This window comes from Amphibalanus amphitrite, unplaced genomic scaffold (assembly GCF_019059575.1).
Source record: "Amphibalanus amphitrite isolate SeventyFive unplaced genomic scaffold, NRLGWU_Aamphi_draft 001635F_arrow, whole genome shotgun sequence".
NCBI lineage: Eukaryota > Metazoa > Arthropoda > Thecostraca > Balanomorpha > Balanidae > Amphibalanus > Amphibalanus amphitrite.
The window spans coordinates 104,307-124,921 of record NW_024883128.1 but is presented as its reverse complement, the minus strand read 5'-3'; the positions used below and the strand labels follow the sequence as shown (position 1 = coordinate 124,921).

General features: G+C 51.9%; 1 protein-coding gene across 1 annotated transcript; it reads right to left on the bottom strand.

The window, feature by feature from the left end:
• Nucleotides 1-36: 36 nt before the first annotated feature.
• On the bottom strand, nucleotides 37-18,862 carry LOC122374292 (SCO-spondin-like). Its single transcript, XM_043352945.1, has 15 exons — nucleotides 18,730-18,862; nucleotides 18,463-18,495; nucleotides 13,833-14,036; nucleotides 13,390-13,554; nucleotides 12,747-12,980; nucleotides 12,352-12,462; nucleotides 11,809-12,018; nucleotides 11,170-11,385; nucleotides 10,403-10,501; nucleotides 9,884-10,087; nucleotides 9,450-9,665; nucleotides 9,038-9,126; nucleotides 1,082-1,100; nucleotides 632-841; nucleotides 37-314 (listed from the first exon to the last, which is right to left on the bottom strand). Exons 1-15 carry the CDS (start codon nucleotides 18,827-18,829, stop codon nucleotides 37-39), a joined length of 2,388 nt encoding a protein of 795 aa, XP_043208880.1. The 5' UTR covers nucleotides 18,830-18,862.
• Between the last annotated feature and the right edge of the window lie 1,753 nt (nucleotides 18,863-20,615).

Genomic DNA, 20,615 nt, shown 5'->3' with positions numbered 1-20,615 from the left:
TTTTTTTTTTCTCCCGAACGAGCCGTACTTTGCTCTTCAGTTCAACCTTCCGTTGCTTCCATTATCAGCAGTCAGGCGTCCGTGCAGAAGTTGCTCACCTTCTCTGTTGGGCGCTCTGCACACCTTGGTGGCCAGGTGACGGGGTCCCTCGACCAGTCCCGGCTGACAGGGTTCATCTACCGGTACCTCCTCCTCGCCGGGCGCCAGTTCCAGGCCGCACTGGCAATAGACGCAGTTCTCGCGGGAGGAGAAGCGGACCGTACCGCAGTCGGCCGGACACGGCTTGCCGCCGCACACCTTCACGTCGCCCTTCGCTGCGGGGCGGGGCAGAGGTGAGTGACAGAAGGGAAGAAATGATGACATCGGCTAGTGGAATGGAAACTCCCCAACATTTTGTATATAGGTAACTCTTTGGCTATTTTTCCAAAGATAGAATTAATAAGAATATAATAAAGTCACAAAGGAAAAAACGAAACATAACGTGAGTGTGAAACGGTTAGAAAGGGAGACGTAATAAGTGCAGGTTGGGAGAGAAAACACCGCAACGGTGGCCTGAGAGGAAACATCGCTTGCACCTAACAAACCAATGTATGCAATGATGGAGGAAATGGAGCATACACTGTACACTCACGCAGTGTATCGATGGGTCCACAGGCCTTGAAGAAGGCACCCGACTCCCTGAAGTCGGTACCGGGAGGGCAGGGCTCCTCGAACCCAACGTGGGTGTCTCCCGGCTCCCCCACGCCGCATTTGCACTCGAAGCAGTCCCTGCCGGCGTTGTAAGTCCTTCCGCAGTCTTGAGGGCACTCCGGCAGTCCTCCGTCACATGTCAGTGTGGACGCTAAAAAGAAAAGAATACGCTGAGCCATAGACCTCTGTACACCGTATGACCTCTGTATGCGGTGTACAGAGGTCTATGGCTGAGCGTGCGACTGTGCGTATTGCGCAAGTGCGTCAATTTGAAATGAAATTGACTTGCAAGCAAGCGGTGTTTATAATTTCATCAGCTTATATGCTCATCAAATTTGAGCGATATAAGCTTCGTATCAACATACTGTTGGCACGAAATTCAGTCGCTCACCAGAAGGCTCTCGTTTGCACTCCTGTGACGCCGATTTCGGTTTTAAGCGCAATCACGTGACACACCCCAGTCACGTGACCTAGAGGTGCGCTTTCAATAGACAGAGTGCGCTTATATCGAACCGAGAGTTGTACGCAATTAAAGACAATAAACGTGCTCAGTTTAACCTGCTCTCTTCAATAAAGCGAGATAAATGTTTCATAATTCTTCGGTACCAACGATATTGCCAATCCATCAAACATTGTAGTCAGGAGACGATTTGGCATTCGACACTTTTTCGAATTAATTCGGCGTTAGAATTGCACATATTTTAACAAATTGCGCTTTACAACAACAGTCGACTGAGCCGTCCGAGCGCACCCATTCCATCTGCGCCGGCAGGCGACAGAAACCGCCAGTGGCGGAATCAGGGAGGAAGGGGGGGGGGGGGGGTAAGAAAGTGGGGAAGAAGTAGCAAATGGCTTGTGGCGTCCGAAGCTCAATAAGAGCCTAGGTACTCAACCGGAGCCGGAGCCGTCCACAAATCTACGGCTGCATATCTTCTTTGAATTGGGCTGCCTAATCGTAGGCTATGACTTCATTGGTGGTTGATTTATTTCAACCGAATGTCATAGTCATGAGCTGCTGATCGCATGTCTCTGGTCCATCTGCATTCTGTAGTTACTATCATGAAATACTCGGGAAACTTTGCCCTATTATAGATACTGTGGCTGTTGACGGCGTTCGAGTGTGAAACCAAAGGCGTTAATGACGTAGAGGAACTTCAGTGAAAATGTCTCCCAATTACTCCAGTGACCTTGACTCCAGGGTGGTGTTTCACAGCAGATCGCTGAGTGCGCTGCGCGCGTCGGCGCGTTGGGTTTCCATGGCAATATCAACAAACTTCACTCTGACGCTAAGCTATGACGTCATCGCAAAACGCTAGCGCGCCGCTCCGCCAGCACGCTAGCAGCACTCGCACTCAAACCTCTGTTCTCTTTGTACTTGGTTCCTTAGGACCTCTGTTCCAAACGCGATTCATCATAAGCTAACAGATCGCTCGCAACGTCATTCGAGTGACGTCAGGGGTATGCCTTAGCTCCCAGCGCGCGCAGCGTCGGGCGGTGAGACAGGGGCCAGGGCCCAGGACAATATTCATTAATCGGTTTATCGTCCAAGGCCGTATATTAGGGGGTTAACTCGTCAGTAGGTTTGTTTACATTTGCTCAGCTGACGAAATGACGTCAATGGTCGTCCGCCCCGCAAGGATCAGACGGCCGCACACAGTAGGTAGGTACATAACGCGGGCACAGGCAACAATCTCATCGACCTTATCTTGATAGAAAACACAACAGTAAAACGCTCTAAACAGGGGCGCAGCCAAGGGGGGGGACACACTGGGCTTTAGCCCCCCCCCCCCCCAAATCTAGTAGGCGCCCTCACTGGATGGCGCCTTCCACGATCATTTCGGGGCGCCGAAGGCGCCTTTCTAATGTCCAGCACTCTAGGCGCCCTCGACGGTTAGCCATTGCGGTACACCATGCGGCACTGGCGCCCAGGTTTACAATTTTATATCTCTTTGTGGGTGAAGATGCACCCACAATCCTGAACTGCCAGACATCCACCCCCAATCTCCTGACCATCTAGCACCCTGGCATCATCTTCAGCGCCCTTCTGTCTGTTCGGCGCCTTTCTGATCTGTCGGCGCCCTTCTCGCCATTCAGCGCTCTTATGGCCTGCCGGCGCCCTTTTCACATTCGGCGCCCTCTGGGCTGACCAGTCGGCGCCTTCATGGTCCTTACCACACAGCATCCTCCTGATCTTTCTGCGCCCTCCACACTTGCCGGCGCCCTCCTGACCTGTCAGCGCCCTCCTTATCGTATTATAGCGCCCTCCTCACCGTACAGCGCCCTTATGGGCCCATCGATAGCGCTTCGGCGATACCTATCACCTAGAGGCTGCAATGGGGCCCTTAGAGTACGGTGTCAGACCCCCCAGAGGCCGGTGTTCGACCCAAGGGTCAGCGAAGGGCATCAAAGGGAAAAGGCCTAAGGTAGGGCCCCAGAGGCTGATGTGGGCCTTCAGAGGCAAGTGCGTGACGCCCAAAGGTAAGGCTTGAGCCCCCCAGAGAACATAATAGGGCCATCAGTGGCCGGTGTAGAGACCTCATAGGCCAGTTTGGGGCCCCTCAGAGGCTAGTGTGGGGCCTCAGGTGTCGGTATGAGGCACTTAAAGACCGTTATGGGTCCTCAGAAGCCGGCATCGATCCTTCAGAAGCCAGTACGGGGCCCTCAGAGGCACATAAGGGTCAGTTTGGGTCCCAAAGACAGAAATGGGAGTTGGGACCATCAGAGGCCGGTGTAGAGGCCTTTAGAGGATGGTTTGGGTCCTTAGGGGCAAAATTAGGGCCCTCAGAGACCAGTACAGGACCTGCAAAGGGCAGTTTGAGACCATCAGAAACCGAATTGGGCACTCAGGTCTCAGAGGCTAATGTGGGTCCTTACAGGCCAGCATGGGGCCCTCAGAGGTTAGCGTGGGGCCCTATAAGACCAACATGGGCCGGCGTTGGGCCCCAGAGGCCATTAGAGGGCCCTCAAAGGCTAAGATGGGCCCTCAGAGGCCGATGCGGGCCCTTAGAGGCCGGCATCAGGTCTTCAGAAGCCCGTGCGGGGCCCTCAGAGGCTAAGGTGGGTCCTTACAGGCCAGCACGGGCCATCAGAGGTCAGTGTGGGGCCCTAAAAGACCGGCATGGGCCGGCGTTGGACCCCAGAGGCCAACAGAAGGCCCTCAAAGGCCAAGATGAGCCCTCAGAAGCCGATGCTGACCCTTAGAGGTCGGCATCGGGTCTTCAGAATCCAGTGCGGGGGGCCCTCAGAGGCTAATGTGGGCCCATACAGACCGGCATGGGGCCCTCAAAGGTCAGAATGGGACCCTAAAAGACTGGCATTGGCCGGCGTTGGAACCCAGAGGCTAGCAGAGGGCCCTCAAAGGCCAAGATGGGCCCTCAGAGGCCGATGCGGACCCTTAGAGGCCGGCATGGGGTCTTCAGAATCCAGTGCGGGGCCCATAGAGGCTAATGTGTGTCCTTTTAGGCCAGCATGGGGTCCTCAGAGGTCAGTGTGCGACCCTAAAAGACCGGCATGGGCCGGCGTTGGACCCCAGAGGCCAGCGGAGGGCCCTCAAAGGCCAAGATGGGCCCTCAGACGCCGATGCGGGCCCTGAGCGGCCGGCATTGGGTCTTCAGAATCCAGTGCAGGGGCCCTCAGAGGCTAATGTGGGTCCTTACAGGCCAGCATGGGGCCCTTAGAGGTCAGTGTGGGGCCCTTAAAGGCCGGCATGGGCCGGCGTTGGACCCCAGAGACCAGCAGAGGGCCCTCAAAGGCCAAAATGGGCCCCCAGAGGCCGATGCGGGCTCTTAGAGGCCGGCATCAGGTCTTCAGAAGCCCGTGCGGGGCCCTAAGAGGCTAAGGTGGGTCCTTACAGGCCAGCACGGGCCATCAGAGGTCAGTGTGGGGCCCTTAAAGACCGGCATGGGCCGGCGTTGGACCCCAGAGGCCAACAGAAGGCTCTCAAAGGCCAAGATAGGCCCTCAGAAGCCGATGCGGGCTCTTAGAGGCCGGCATCAGGTCTTCAGAATCCAGTGCGGGGGGCCCTCAGAGGCTAATGTAGGCCCATACAGACCGGCATGGGGCCCTCAAAGGTCAGAATGGGACCCTAAAAGACTGGCATTGGCCGGCGTTGGAACCCAGAGGCCAACAGAAGGCCCTCAAAGGCCAAGATGGGCCCTCAGAAGCCGATGCTGGCCCTTAGAGGCCGGCATGGGGTCTTCAGAATCCAGTGCGGGGCCCTCAGAGGCACATAAGGGTCAGTTTGGGTCCCAAAGACAGAAATGGGAGTTGGGACCCTCAGAGGCCGGTGTGGGACCTTTAGAGGCTGGTTTGGGTCCTTAGGGGCAAAATTAGGGCCCTCAGAGACCAGTACAGGACCTGCAAAGGGCAGTTTGAGACCATCAGAAACCGAATTGGGCACTCAGAGGCTAATGTGGGTCCTTACAGGCCAGCACGGGCCCTCAGAGGTTAGCGTGGGGCCCTAAAAGACCAACATGGGCCGGCGTTGGGCCCCAGAGGCCATTAGAGGGCCCTCAAAGGCTAAGATGGGCCCTCAGAGGCCGATGTGGGCCCTTAGAGGCCGGCATCAGGTCTTCAGAAGCCCGTGCGGGGCCCTCAGAGGCTAAGGTGGGTCCTTACAGGCCAGCACGGGCCATCAGAGGTCAGTGTGGGGCCCTAAAAGACCGGCATGGGCCGGCGTTGGACCCCAGAGGCCAACAGAAGGCCCTCAAAGGCCAAGATGGGCCCTCAGAAGCCGATGCTGACCCTGAGAGGTCGGCATCGGGTCTTCAGAATCCAGTGCGGGGGGCCCTCAGAGGCTAATGTGAGCCCATACAGACCGGCATGGGCCCTCAAAGGTCAGAATGGGACCCTAAAAGACTGGCATTGGCCGGCGTTGGAACCCAGAGGCTAGCAGAGGGCCCTCAAAGGCCAAGATGGGCCCTCAGAGGCCGATGCGGACCCTTAGAGGCCGGCATGGGGTCCTCAGAATCCAGTGCGGGGCCCATAGAGGCTTATGTGTGTCCTTTCAGGCCAGCATGGGGTCCTCAGAGGTCAGTGTGGGACCCTAAAAGACCGGCATGGGCCGGCGTTGGACCCCAGAGGCCAGCGGAGGGCCCTCAAAGGCCAAGATGGGCCCTCAGACGCCGATGCGGGCCCTGAGCGGCCGGCATTGGGTCTTCAGAATCCAGTGAAGGGGCCCTCAGAGGCTAATGTGGGTCCTTGCAAGCCAGCATGGGGCCCTTAGAGGTCAGTGTGGGGCCCTTAAAGGCCGGCATGGGCCGGCGTTGGGCCCCAGAGGCCATTAGAGGGCCCTCAAAGGCTAAGATGGGCCCTCAGAGGCCGATGCGGGCCCTTAGAGGCCGGCATCAGGTCTTCAGAAGCCCGTGCGGGGCCCTCAGAGGCTAAGGTGGGTCCTTACAGGCCAGCACGGGCCATCAGAGGTCAGTGTGGGGCCCTAAAAGACCGGCATGGGCCGGCGTTGGACCCCAGAGGCCAACAGAAGGCCCTCAAAGGCCAAGATGGGCCCTCAGAAGCCGATGCTGACCCTTAGAGGTCGGCATCGGGTCTTGAGAATCCAGTGCGGGGGGCCGTCAGAGGCTAATGTGGGCCCATGCAGACCGGCATGGGGCCCTCAAAGGTCAGAATGGGACCCTAAAAGACTGGCATTGGCCGGCGTTGGAACCCAGAGGCTAGCAGAGGGCCCTCAAAGGCCAAGATGGGCCCTCAGAGGCCGATGCGGACCCTTAGAGGCCGGCATGGGGTCTTCAGAATCCAGTGCGGGGCCCATAGAGGCTAATGTGTGTCCTTTCAGGCCAGCATGGGGTCCTCAGAGGTCAGTGTGGGGCCCTAAAAGACCGGCATGGGCCGGCGTTGGACCCCAGAGGCCAGCGGAGGGCCCTCAAAGGCCAAGATGGGTCCTCAGACGCCGATGCGGGCCCTGAGCGGCCGGCATTGGGTCTTCAGAATCCAGTGCAGGGGCCCTCAGAGGCTAATGTGGGTCCTTACAGGCCAACATGGGGCCCTTAGAGGTCAGTGTGGGGCCCTTAAAGGCCGGCATGGGCCGGCGTTGGACCCCAGAGACCAGCAGAGGGCCCTCAAAGGCCAAAATGGGCCCCCAGAGGCCGATGCGGGCTCTTAGAGGCCGGCATCAGGTCTTCAGAAGCCCGTGCGGGGCCCTCAGAGGCTAAGGTGGGTCCTTACAGGCCAGCACGGGCCATCAGATGTCAGTGTGGGGTCCTAAAAGACCGGCATGGGCCGGCGTTGGACCCCAGAGGCCAACAGAAGGCTCTCAAAGGCCAAGATAGGCCCTCAGAAGCCGATGCGGGCTCTTAGAGGCCGGCATCAGGTCTTCAGAATCCAGTGCGGGGGCCCTCAGAGGCTAATGTAGGCCCATACAGACCGGCATGGGGCCCTCAAAGGTCAGAATGGGACCCTAAAAGACTGGCATTGGCCGGCGTTGGAACCCAGAGGCCAACAGAAGGCCCTCAAAGGCCAAGATGGGCCCTCAGAAGCCGATGCTGACCCTTAGAGGCCGGCATGGGGTCTTCAGAATCCAGTGCGGGGCCCATAGAGGCTAATGTGGGTCCTTTCAGGCCAGCATGAGCCCTCAGAGGTCAGTGTGGGGCCCTTAAAGGCCGGCATGGGCCGGCGTTGGACCCCAGAGACCAGCGGAGGGCCCTCAAAGGCCAAAATGGGCCCCTAGAGGCCGATGCGGGCTCTTAGAGGCCGACATCGGGTCTTCAGAATCCAGTGCGGGGCCCTCAGAGGCACTTAAAGGCTAGTCTTGGGACTAGAGAGACAGAAATGAGGCCACCAGAGGCCGGCGTGAGGCTATCAGACGCCGGATGGGCCCCTGAGGCCGGTTTAGGGGCCCTTAAAGGCCAGTGGAGGGCCCTCAGAGGTCAATGTGGGTCCTCAGCGGTCAATGTGGACGCTTGACCGCCACTGAAGGGCTCTCAGAGGTCAGTGTAGGACCCTCAAAGACTGGTATAGGAGCTGTTAATAGCTGGCGTGGGTTTCTCGAGCCTCGTGACAATCGAATACGGGCCAGGGCCCCATACGGCCATGGGGGCCCATCGGTTGTTTGGGGGGGGGGCAAATGATATGATGCCCCCCTGATTTGCCTTTTGGGGGGCATGGCCCTGATGCCCCCCCCCCCTGCGACCGCCACTGGAGCCGTCCGCCTTGCATACACCTATGCATTCATATCTCGGCCAACACCGACCAGCTGAGCGCCACACGGACACATTTGGCAGCACATACACCAGTGCGAAGGAAATCCCCTCCGCTAATACTTTACGCATAACAGGCCTAATGAAGAGGGGTTCCGCGCAAGCAACAGGTAAGTATGCGCATAGAGTAAATACAACAAAACTGGTCGTTAACATCTAAACATGCTAAAGTATAGCATAAAAGGCATTAAATCCACAAAACCAGTGGCTGAAGCCGCCTCTGTCAAGTAAATTGTGCCGTCAAGTGTAAGTGCAATGCGCCCAAATCAAACATAAAAGTGTCTGGAAAGGGCGCATATGCGCTCGGATCATACTGCAGAGCGTCGTAAAATGGCGCAGTGCGCTTTTATCTGACTCGGTAGTGTCGTTTTTAGGCTAAGTGTCTGATAATTGCGCCTGAAGTCGACTCGGGAAGATTATTCAAACAGGTATTTCGAGAAAAATACAGTGTTAAAAGCAAAAAAAAAGCTGTTGGAATGCGTTTTGCAAACACACCTATCAATTAAAAGTGTTTGGGTCACCTTCAGGTCATTATTTAAAAAAAAACTTGTTCACCGAATTCCAGCTCAACATCTAGGTAAGGTATACGACACCCACTCCGTCTTCGCGGCAAAATCCTTCATCTGAAAATTCAAGTACATATGGTTGTGAGTGTGATGTACCAAATGTATGCATTATGCATCAGAAATGACGAGCGAGAAAATCTCTTTCAAATGAGCATCATTTTTTAAAGATTGGTTACGAAATAAACGAATGAGAACAGAAAAACGGAAAGTGCTCGACCACTCAGGGTCCAACAGGACTGTTGAATACAGGCGCAATTTACCCACGATTTGTCGCGAATGAGCGCAGTTTTACCGCATCGTTCTGCATCGCGTTTTTCTCATTTGTGGCGGAATCAAACAGTGTCCTGATACTATCACATATTCCGGGGGGCTAAATTTACCTCTTTTCATTGCAGCGAGCTTCCTAGAATGCATAACTTTGAAGATTTTGCGACATGAAAGAAATGTCGTATTTCAGCGCAGTTTGAGTGTGCAATTTGCGGCAACTGTCGCTTTTAAGCGCTGTCGTTTTATTTTGCGCAAAGTCGAATTCGAGCGCAAAAAAGTCGAATGAGGGTTGAATCGCATTCCCGGCGTGCAAGCCGGCTCTCCATCGTTTGTGCACACACACCGGCTACAGCCGTCGTGCTGCACACTCCACTCCGAGCCCGGCTGGCAGCCTGTGAAAAACAGCGAGGGTGAAGCCCGGGAAGTTAGACGGGATTGTGACTAGCATTAAACGGAACACTGGCCTGGCATATTTACTATTTAGGAAGCGCACGCGAGATGCAAGACGTCGCTCCAACTTTTATCCATATGAAACAAGACACAAATACCGACGGATGAAAAGATGAGAAGGAACACGCTTGGCAAGAGAGGACAAGTTAATTCAATTAAAAATGCATCCTAATTCTCTTGAGATCCAAGCATTGGTGATTGAAGAAGTCATGGCTGGTTTTGGAATGGAGTTTGTCGCGGTTTCGTAGCGTCACTCGTCGCTCACCCTGTCCGAGGCAGACTTTGGTGGCGAACTGGCTCGGTCCCTCGGCCAGTCCGGGCGGACAGGGGGCGTCGATGGCCACCTGGACGTCACCGAACTGCAGCTGCGGCCCGCACTGGCAGCGGTAGCAGCCGGAGGCGGCGTCCAACACCTCGCCACAGTCGGCCGGACACGGACCAGAACAGTACTGGCGGCCCTCGCGGCCACCGCCCGGAACAGCTAAACAAGCAAGCACACCGACAGCCGGAGAGATGAGAATCGGAAACAATACACTCCCATTTGGACCGCTAAATTGAGGAGTTATCGCGACAATGCGAATGTTTTTTGGATGATAGCGCATTTGGATGGTCAGGTATAAAGCATTATTACAGTATTGTCGTAGTAAATCAGAGGCTTGGCAAGCGGTGCATCAACGATATTAACACATTTACTCGCACCTGGTGAGCAGGTTTTGGTGGCGAACTGGTGCTCCTTGGTGGTGAAGCCGGGCGGACACGGCTCGTCAATGGCCACAGTGATGTCGCCCTCCTCTAGGCGCGGCCCGCACTGACAGTACTGGCAGTAGCTGTCGGAGCCGGCCGTGCCGCAGTCGGCCGGACAGCCCCGCAGCTGGCTGTCACACACCTGCACGTCGCCGTACTCTGCAGAAGAAAATTAGGCCTTTGCTGTTTTGATATGCACTCTTCAACATGCTTTAGCACTCTGGTCAAGAGCTATCGTAGTTCAGGCTTTCGGCTTCATCTAGTGGTGAACGCTTGATGATTGATATAAGCTTATATTTATGATTCATAAAGGAAATATTTGAGAGAGCAACGTGTGCTTAGTAGGACAAATAACATTCTGGTATAAGACATATGTTTCGCGGTGTGAACTGTGAAAATGAAGATCGCGCTATATGCTAATTAGCATTAGTTTTTTAGTGACTCTAATTTTACAGCGAGACATTCGATACTCACCTGGAAGGGTACAGTCCCGCAAAGTGCACGTGGGGACACCACTATCTTGGCAGATGCAAATGTCGCACTTGATGTTATATGTGGTATTTGGTACACATTCTGAAAAAGCATGAGAAGAGACAATTGACTCCAAATGAACATCTTTCATTCCAACGGCAGAAAGATATCACCCGACGGGAAGACTGGCTTATTACATTGGCAGCGCGTTGCCGAGGCTCGAAATGCCAGGTAGGTGTTTTAGGTTGTTTTATGCAGCCGGGTTCGACTCCCGAGGTTCCTCAGTACGAGTTGGCATTCGTCGGGAAAGCGGTACTCGGTGTTGATCCAGTTTTCCCAACAGACGATTTGTTTCAGCTGCGTAACAAGATGTCAAAGAGGAAACAAGTAACAAAGCTCAGCCGCAACCCTCGCTTCCCGTCTCAATGACTCAGAATATGAGCATCAGCAGTGCAGTGGCGACTGAAGTCCAGCTGATGCCAACTACTAACTGGATGTGTCCAACGTCAGCACGATTTATCTTGCAAAGATTTAGCGAAGCTGGTTGAAAACTTCCAGTGACCAATTCATCCGATGCATAAATATTATGTCTGCAGAGGAATTAGCAGAATATCAGCGCAAAAGACAGAGGGATTTAGATACAATCACATCCATGAGACTAAACCGCAAACTAGCAGATGAATCCCGAATCCCGATCACAACCAGGAGTGCTTTCCATAGAATATTTTGCGGGTAAAAATATGCCGGACCGGTTTTCGGCAGCGGCTCACCTTCCCTGGTGGGGGCCCGGCAGACCTTGGTGGTCAGCTGGGTGGGACCGGGCAGCGTGTCCGGGGGACACTGCTGGTAAATAGGCACCACCGTGTCCCCCGGAGCCAGCTCGGGGCCGCACTGGCAGTAGGCGCAGTTCTCCTGGGTGGAGACGCGCACCGTGCCGCAGTCGGCCGGACACTCGAGGCTGTCGCAGATCTTCGTGTCGCCCTTTGCTGCAACATTTACAAACAAACATGGCAAGGTTATTTGCAGCAGCAATGCCCACCATCTCTGAGATAGGTGATGCGGGGTTTTCCCAGGGCTATTGTCTGATAAACCGGTCGACGCTTGCCAGTTGAGCAATCGCCAATTTATTGCAATACACATATAATCCTAAAAGAGATGTGGTTCCAGTACCTACTATTCGCAATGCCCTGTTACATAATACATAACTGTTTCCAGAGTATGATTACACCATCCTAAAACATGCTCATCGCTAATTCATGAAAGGAAGCAACAAACTACCAGGCTATCATAAACAAGAAATGAGCATTCAAAAGATTGTCTCGATCATTGAAAGCACGGAAGTTATCAAGGTATTCTGGAAGCAGTACATACAACATTCATATACAAGCATACCAGTATGAGAGACTCACGTAGCGTGTCGATGGGTCCACAGGCCTTGAAGAAAGCGCCCGACTCCCTGAAGTCGGTACCGGGAGGACAGGGCTCCTCGAACGCAACGTGGGTGTCTCCCGGCTCTCCTACGCCACATGGACAGTCGAAGCAATCCTTGATTTTGTTGTACTTGGTGCCACAATCTTGAGGACATTCCGGCAGACCACCGTCGCATGTCAGGGTAAGTGCTGCAAAACATTCATCGCCAGCGTCAAAAATCGCTTCGCAGACTTCGTCATATTTGAGTTGCATTTCACAAAACACTGTTGAAGGATGTTAGATACATAGATGCGATTACCGGACTCATGGAGTTTATTATAAAAATAATAACTGTATACTTCCCCAGCCGATGAATAGCAAATCATACGCATATTGCATGCATAACCATTTGTAACACTGCTTGTATTCATTAGTAGATGCTCATTCTTTTCATTAGTTTTGTTCAAGCGAACCGAACCATCTATTTGTGCTCGACAGCCGATGGTATATAGTTATGTTGCACGACTAACCTACATACTCACGTGTTGGGTCTCGCTGGCACGGGGTGCAGGCCGGCTCGCCGTCCTGAGTGCAGATGCACAGACTGCAACCGCCTCCGAGGGCGTTCCAAGGACCCGAGCCGGGCGTGCAGCCTGTAAATAAGGTCGCATTTGTGTTGCGGTAGGATGCGGTTAGCTGAGTCGATTTTCAATCTTTGTAGGTTTTTTTTAGCTCAGGGAAGAGTCAATTTTGTTTGGATGGTCATCGCCTTAACGAATGGAATATTACGACGTTGGCGGGTGATTATACAGATGTGACGAAAGCAACATATTATTGAACATCCGGGCGACAAACAAGCAAGTTGAGGAGAAAAGATACATGACGTTGTCATTGTGCCCCTTACTTGCATTTCTGATTTTCAAATTTGTGTACACACCTTGTCCACGGCAGATTTTCGTGGCGAACAGCGTGGGTCCCTGCTGAAGGCCGCTGGGACACGGCTCGTCCACGGCCACCACCACGTCCCCGAACTCGAGGTCCGGGAGGCAGCGGCAGCGCACGCACTGAGCGGCCGCGTCCAGCTCCTCCCCACAGTCGGCCGGGCACGGGCCGTCGCAGTACCGCTTGACAGGGATGTCGGGAACGTCGCCACCGCCGCCACCCAGGATCGCTGACGAATATCGGTGACGAGGTCACTGAGGGTCTTCTGAGATGGTTCTTCGACCCACATACAGTTGCAGACCGCGACAAATTTTAAACACAGTGTCTATAAAAAGAAACGCCACAGCCGTTGGCTACCGTGGTTGAGTAACACGCATCTGACTCAAGGTCGTATAAGGGACCAAAAAGCGTCGTTTATAAAAGCGCCCACGTCACATTTGCATGTGCTCCCAGAGATCTGCCGATCTCTCTCTCTCTCTCTCTCTCTCTCTCTCTCTCTCTCTCTCTCTCTCTCTCTCTCTCTCTCTCTCTCTCTCTCTCTCTCTCTCTCTCTCTCTCTCTCTCTCTCTCTCTCTCTCTCTCTCTCTCTCTCTCTCTCTCTCTCTCTCTCTCTCTCTCTCTCTCTCTCAATTTCCTACGTTTTCCGTGCTGACAGTCGGTCTTGCCCTGGCAGTGGAAAGGACCCTGGTCTCCACTCTGGCAGTCTTCGTTGGTGCACGTTATCTGCCCGGTGGCTACGCAGGTACAGGTGTTGCAGGCCTCTTGCCAGGAAGACCCCGGAGTACATTGGGAATTCAAGTCCGCTAAGACATTGAGAACGTCAGACGGTCAATGCACTGGAGATCGACACTACATGGTAATATATCTAAAGAACATCTAGCTGGCCCTGAACCCATGCCTCAACTTCATGTAAGTGAAGTTGTTGCAAGTGAATGTAAACTTTATTGTAAGATAAGAATAAAGCAGTTTCAAGTCATTTTGCAAGCTGTTACATTTGGGAACTTGAACCCTCCTCACAAATGTCTGATCCAGCCCGAATGATTCAAATTTCAAACCTTCGTTTCCCGACCGAACGACTCACTGGACTCAGCGCGGACGATGCCGCGCTTGCAGAACAGTCGCCAGCCGGCGGTGACTCGGATCTCTCCGTCGACCTCGCAGGCCATCGGCTCGCCGGGAGTACCGTTCAGACAGCCCTTCTCGGTGCACTGGTACTGGCCGCCCACTGTGCACGTGCACCGGTTCTGGCACTGGTCGATGAACGCCAGCCCGTGACGACATGGCACTGGAACAGTAGTGAAAGGCACGCGAAAAGGAGAGGGAATGTATGCTGGACCCAACAGGGATAGGGCGAAATTTTAGCGTGGTTATAGTCCCATCCGTCCTGGGTGATGCATGATATGTGTAGATCATTGAATGTCAAATTTTCAGATCGGTCTTTTGCTCTTCAGCATGGTCGGAAGTAACATGTCTCTCATTATCGCTTTGAATGGTAGGAACAAATTGCTAACTTTGGAATTTTTGTCCATACTAATCATGTAACTGATAAAACATTATTTCTAACATATAAAAAGCATCGGTCGGTATTCAGATTTTTTTTTAATCATTTCACTTTAAAATAAGCTCAAAAGGGTTCATTTTTTTGCTGCAACAAACATTTTCAGACGATGTACCGTGGTCAAAAGCCTGTGTATTTTGTGTGTGTGCGGTGTGGTGGCGCTTATCTAAGTATATACGAGAAGGCGCATAATATACCTAGATATAGCACACTTTTTACTGGTGACAAAACTGAAATGATGATGCTCTTCTTGCAAGTATACGAGTACATGTCTTAACCCGCGCCCCGTAGGACTACCGGTGGACCCTACCACCCGTAGGGGGGGGGGGGCGTTTCGGCCCCCCTAAGATCTCGAAAATTCACCGGCCGATTTTCAAAATTCAAACGGCGTTCGATAGCTTCACCCGGGAACTACCTTGTGTCCAAATTTAATTGACCTAGGTCAAATCGATGACGTCACAGGTCAGGTCACAGAGGTCAGGTCACTGGGGGTCACCTGGGGGTCACAATATGAAAGTGTCGTGTGATGCATGTTTTATGGTCCATTTTACATGACAAATGCGATTATGTGGGTCAGGCAGCCTTTGGGGCCAGCTTAGGTCACGTTTTGGTGAAGGTCAGGTCAAGGTCAGGTCAAATTAGGTCAAATTTCAAAGTTGATATTTTTGCATAAAATGGGTATCGATTCGACGCAGCTCTCCACGGGGAGTCTAATGGTGGTCTTTTTTGTTTGCTCTACGTGGTCTAGAATTGCCAAAAATTGAGTTTGAAAATTTGACGTCATCATTTTTGAACAGTTTTTTTTGCTATAACTTGGCCAAAAAACAAGATATTGATCTGAAATTTGGTATGTAGATAGAAGACGGTAGGTACTATCACATATATTCCGTTTTTTTAACTCAAATTTTTTTTGGATTTTTTGGCAATTATATCCAAAAAATGCTTTTTTTGATTTTAGGGGGTAAAAACGAAAAAAAAAATTCAAAAATCCGAGATCGCAGTTTTGTAGCCCTGTCAATTCTACACCTTTTATGTCGGATCATTTTTCTGTATCTTCAAAGCTGTAGGCCTGACAGCTCTTCTCGCGAAGGTCTTTTTTTCGGTCGAAAATGGCAGAACATGACGTCATTCTGACGTCATTTGTGGCCAACCTATCATAGCCTCTGGAAGAATTTTTGGTCACAATGTGTAAAATTGATGTCCGGAGGGGTCCTGAAAGTTTGGTGGCGATATCTCCAGCCGTTTAGGAGATATCGACGGAAAGGGACAGGGGTGCCGTTTCGGCCCCCCCCCCCTACGGGGCGCGGGTGGGGTTTTTCTCAGCCGATAAGGCCGTTTCTGTGATCGTTAGATACTCTGAATATATATGTAAATGGACAAAGGGCGATGTCTGCAAATGGTGATTGACCCGATCACGTAAACAGTCAACGCGGGGGTGAGAGTATGCAGACGCATCTCTGGCGGACTCTGTTTGGGGTTCTGGCGCACTGTTTGCGTGGTGAACGCTCCTCGCCAGCTGCATAGCGGTCTGCTAGTGATCGGTGGACCACTGGGTGATGAAAGATCACCTACAGTGGCTGACAGTTAACCTAAAATGGTCCAAAATTCCTCGCCTGATGAGGGGGCAAACCATTTCATCTGAATATTCATCAGTAGTTATTCGATGTGGGCGAATATCTGAGAAGATTTTAGCATTCTCAGCCAAACGCATATTCGAAAAGTAAATCATGTATGAAATATCATGCTTAAAGTTACACCAAAGCACAGCTCATCACCATTACATACATTACAAATATTGTTAGAATTCACTATTATTCATTGAGAGGTATCCATTACAAGTACGCTAATCCTAGCCAGCAGTTATTCCGACGTTCATCCTTGACCATATCATTTTTAAACGTGAGCTCCAAACAAATGAGATTGCTGAACTATTGCATGTGGTGCGTCGGCGCACAGTGCATACCTAATAATCCTTTTTCCTGTGTTCTCGGTGCATAGTGAAGTCGAGTATTTAGATCTTTCAGAGATATTTTTCAATGAAGCTTTGGTCAGAGCCACCAAAATCAATTGACCGGTCTCTCTTGCATTTCACAATCCATGTGACGGCCAGCTGGCAGCCATCAAAGGAGGACACGTTGTCCGGCTCCTCCCCCTACCGTTTTTCGTCAAAAACTTCTAAACATGTTAGCCCTCGCCGGACCTATTGGTTTTCTACACACGTGCCGGCCGAGGGAGGGGGGGGGGGGCGACCCCACCTTCGCCATTTGGCCCTTAGTGGAGCTAGTGCGTCGCGGAAAAAAACGAGTGCCGCTACGAGACACAGCGATTGATACCCGATTTTAACCCTCGCCCGTATAGGGGGGGGGGTCGAACGGACCCCCCCATGGTTTTTCGCGAATAACTCGCGTAAAAAGCGGCCGATCGCGACGAAACTTTCAGTACTCTCGCGTTAATCAACTTTACACCTACCCTGAAAATTTCATGACCCTGACCCCAATGACCTTTGACCTGTGACCTACTTTTCGAGACCATGTTTGGCCGGAATCGCGATTCGGCGTATGTCGGCTCGCATTAGCCGCGCGTTTGCAGTCTTTTCGTGGTTTCAAGCGTTCAAACATGTGATATGATGCTGCCCCCATGCATTAGGGTGGGAATCAAGGTCACCTGAAGGTCAGGTCAGGTCATTGACCTTTGGTGACCTCGGTTCACCTTTTCGAGTTTTACATGTTTCTAGGCCAGTTTTTGGAGCTGAATTCGAATTTAGCAACCATATGAACATTTACGAAGTGGTTTTGGTGCCTTCGTTACATGTTACGAAGCTGTCAGAGGCGGTTGACACCTAGGAATACCCGGCAGGACCCCTACTGGTTGACCTGACCTGACCTGACCCGACCCGGACTAAATGCATAAATACATCATCTGTGATCAAAACTAACATGATATTCGTGATCAGCGCCCCGAAAAACCCCATAGCAGCCACACTTTACGACGTTCTAACAGGTCCCGATTTTCCCGACTTTTGGGTCATTGACCTGACCTGCAAGGTCAACCAATGACCTAGGACCTTAAAATTAGGTATCATCGGCTTCCTCTCGTCACGGGCAACACGCTGGTTTTTCCGCGAAACTCTAGCTCGATCAGGGGCGAAACGGCAAGGGGGGGGGTCCAACGGACCCCCCCCCCCCTTATACGTTCGCGGCTGGAAAAACACCAATACGGGCGAGGGTTAAGGCCCTAGGTCAACCAGTTACCTCTGACCAGATCTGAGTTCAGGTCAAATGCCCCAAGGTCCGGTTCTTTTTTTGTGAATAGCTTCGCAAAAAACGGCCGCAGAGCCGCCATTTTGGCAGCATCGTGTTCGCCTCGCTCAGGCGCATCGAATGCTATGCTTTTTGTTTGGGTGAGGTCAACTTAGGGTATTGACTCCGGGTCATGGTCAGGTCAGTGCCCCCAGGTCACTAAATTGGTCGAAAGGGGTCATGTCGCATATCATTCGATTTGGCAGGTCTTCCTGAGTCCATTGGTGGCTCTTCCGACTCGCTAGCTTAATTTGCTCGGGAGTTATTGACGAAAACTAATATGACCATAATGACGTCATAAATGACGTCACGCAAGATCAACATTTCAAAAGTAACGCATCAAACCTGGCAAGGAGTGCATGAAAGCACGATTCTGTGTGCTTGGGATAGTTGGAGATCGTTCCCGGCGCCAAAATAGCAGTTTTCATTTTCCCCCATTGACTTATAATGGTGAGGTCACGAAAATGAACTGACCTTATATGACGTTTAGGAAAAATACAAAATATACAAGTTGTGAGGCTCGTAATAGGCGTTTTCACGACGGGCTATCCGGCAAATGCACCTGATTTGACCAAGTCAAAACTTGATCTTTTGACTTGAAGTCAAAAGATCCGGCTTGAATCATAGGTCAGGTATGCCGAGGTTCAGCTCTCTATCGCTAGCGTGTTCGGAGCTATCGCAAAAAAAAAACATGGGGGAGGGGTGGCACTACAACATTGTGGATGTTGATGCAAAAACGCGGCCATGTGCCCCGGCGTGGGTTACGCTAAGCTACGGTGCACTTTTAGAAAGACTGAAACAGTTCACAGACACTAACCACTTTCGCCGTTTACATGCGATTGCTAGTTACTTACGAGCTTCTGTAGGCTTTAGTGATGTTTGGTATGCTGAAAGAGACATCAAAAATATATTAGAATATGTGCGGAATGGATTTCATGGCGTCGGACGACAGATACTAGTATTATTGCATTTGCCTTAGCTATTCGCATTTCGCTTGACATTCATTTCGGTGACTCATACGTGCTTCATACTACGGAATTCAAGCATACATAACGTAACAATCAAAATCATTTGAACCGAACTGTTCATTGTGGCATTTTTTCAGCCACCCTTGTCCTCACCTGGCGAGCCAGCTGCGGTGACAGCGACCATCAACAGGCCGGCTGCGGCTACCAGGGCCCGGCCGAAGACCGGCCGGGAGACGCACCGACGTCCCTCCATCGTGTAGGCCCGCGAGACACGGGACTGCAGTGGGCGGCTGGAGGTGCACCCCTAAATACCCCCTCCCCGCGCCCCCCGACGGCGGCGGCGGGGGGGGGGGGGTGCAGCGGACGGTCCGGGAGGCGTGGGCGCAGAGTCAGTCCAGAGCAGGACAGTCCGCAGACGTCATTCAAAGTGGTGATGACGTCATTGCAATGCATCGGTGTGGTGGAAAAGCCTTTTTGATACTACATTTTGGTGCTTTTGGACTTTGTAATATGCAATAGCTATGGAAAAGAGGAGCTACGTATGATCTTCAACAATGTATCAATGAATGAAGAATGCCAGCAAATCGGTGCTATTTTGAGTCGTCTGGAGGTAACGACAAATGAATGTTTTCTTGGAAGCAAAACATTGGAGCAAGTGTTTCGTCTCCGATTGCAGTTTGCATGAAAGTTAACCCGCGCCCCGTAGGGGCCCCTCCTGTCCTTTTCCGTCGATATCTCCTAAGCGGCTGAAGATATAGCCACCAAACTTTCAAGACCCCTCCTCTGGGCCTCAATTTTACACATAGTGACCAAACATTTTCCAGAGGCTATGATAGGTTGGCTTTAAATGACGTCAGAATGACGTCATGTTCTGCCATTTTAGACCGACTGCATACCAAATTTCAGATCGATCTCTCGTTTTTTAACCAAGTTATAGCGAAAAAAAAACTGTTTACAAATGATGTCAAATTTTTAACACGCGCAGTGGAAGGGGGGGGGGCGGATTCCGCCCACCCCTCCTGTTTTTCGCCAATAACTCGCGCCGCAAGCATGATATTAATGTGAAATTTTGGCTACCTGTCCAGAATTGAACTGCAGATCTTCTCGTGCAAGAAATAAGAAAATCGGGTCACAACTTTTCTTGTAATAACGGTGTAGCGGCGGCGCGGCGGCCGGCGCTAGCCGTTACGCGCCGCCTGAATTGTAGACTGTGCCGGGGTGGGACGGTTCCGTCTTTACATCGCGCTCCTTACCGCTGATTATATTCGATTCGCGCCAAATTTTGTGAGAAGACTAAGAAATGTACAGGCAATCTCATGGTCAAATAATTTTGAAAATCGGCCGGTAACAACTTGAGTTATGAGTATGTAAACACAAACTTGTGATTGCCGCGTTTCCCGCGTCGGCCGATCCCGCTTCAGCCGGCGACATCTTACCCTTAGCAGGCTTCTAACTGCCATATTCATTGTTGGATTAACTAGAAATTCACCATACATACTCACAAATGTTTGGTCTTTTGTATAGTGAAAGAAAAAAGAAAATCAGCCGGTAACTTTTTGAGTTATCGGCGTGTAAACGCAAAAAAGTCGCAAATATGGCAGATTTGACCACATTTGACGTCATTTCACCTTGAAGATATTGAACTAGGGTCATGAAATTCACACACAACAGAGTTTCCCATGGCCCCCACCTACCCTCCAAATTTCATCTTGCTAGCTCCAGTGGGAGCTGAGATCTTAGGGAGGGGGCGACATCCGCCCCCCCCCCCTCGACTTGCACTGGGCGACGGGCGTAGTACTCGCGACCCTTCCACTGCGCGTGTTAAACTTAATTTTTGGCAATTTTAGACCACGTAGGGCAAAACGAAGACCACCATTAGACTCCCAGTGACGAGCTGCATCGAATCGATAACCATTTTATGCAAAAATATCAACTTTGAAATTTGACCTAGTTTGCCCTGACCTTGACCTGACCTTGACATGACCTTGACCTGACCTTGACCTGACCTTGACCTGACCTTCACCAAAACATAATCTGAA

Coding starts and splice junctions, on each gene's coding strand:
- LOC122374292 (XM_043352945.1), bottom strand. CDS start 18,829: ATGGAGGGACGTCGGTGCGTCTCCCGGCCGGTCTTCGGCCGGGCCCTG. Junction 11,386..11,808: donor TGGACCCATCGACACGCTAC/GTGAGTCTCTCA, acceptor TAAATGTTGCAG/CAAAGGGCGACACGAAGATC. Junction 9,666..9,883: donor CACCAAAACCTGCTCACCAG/GTGCGAGTAAAT, acceptor TTGCTTGTTTAG/CTGTTCCGGGCGGTGGCCGC.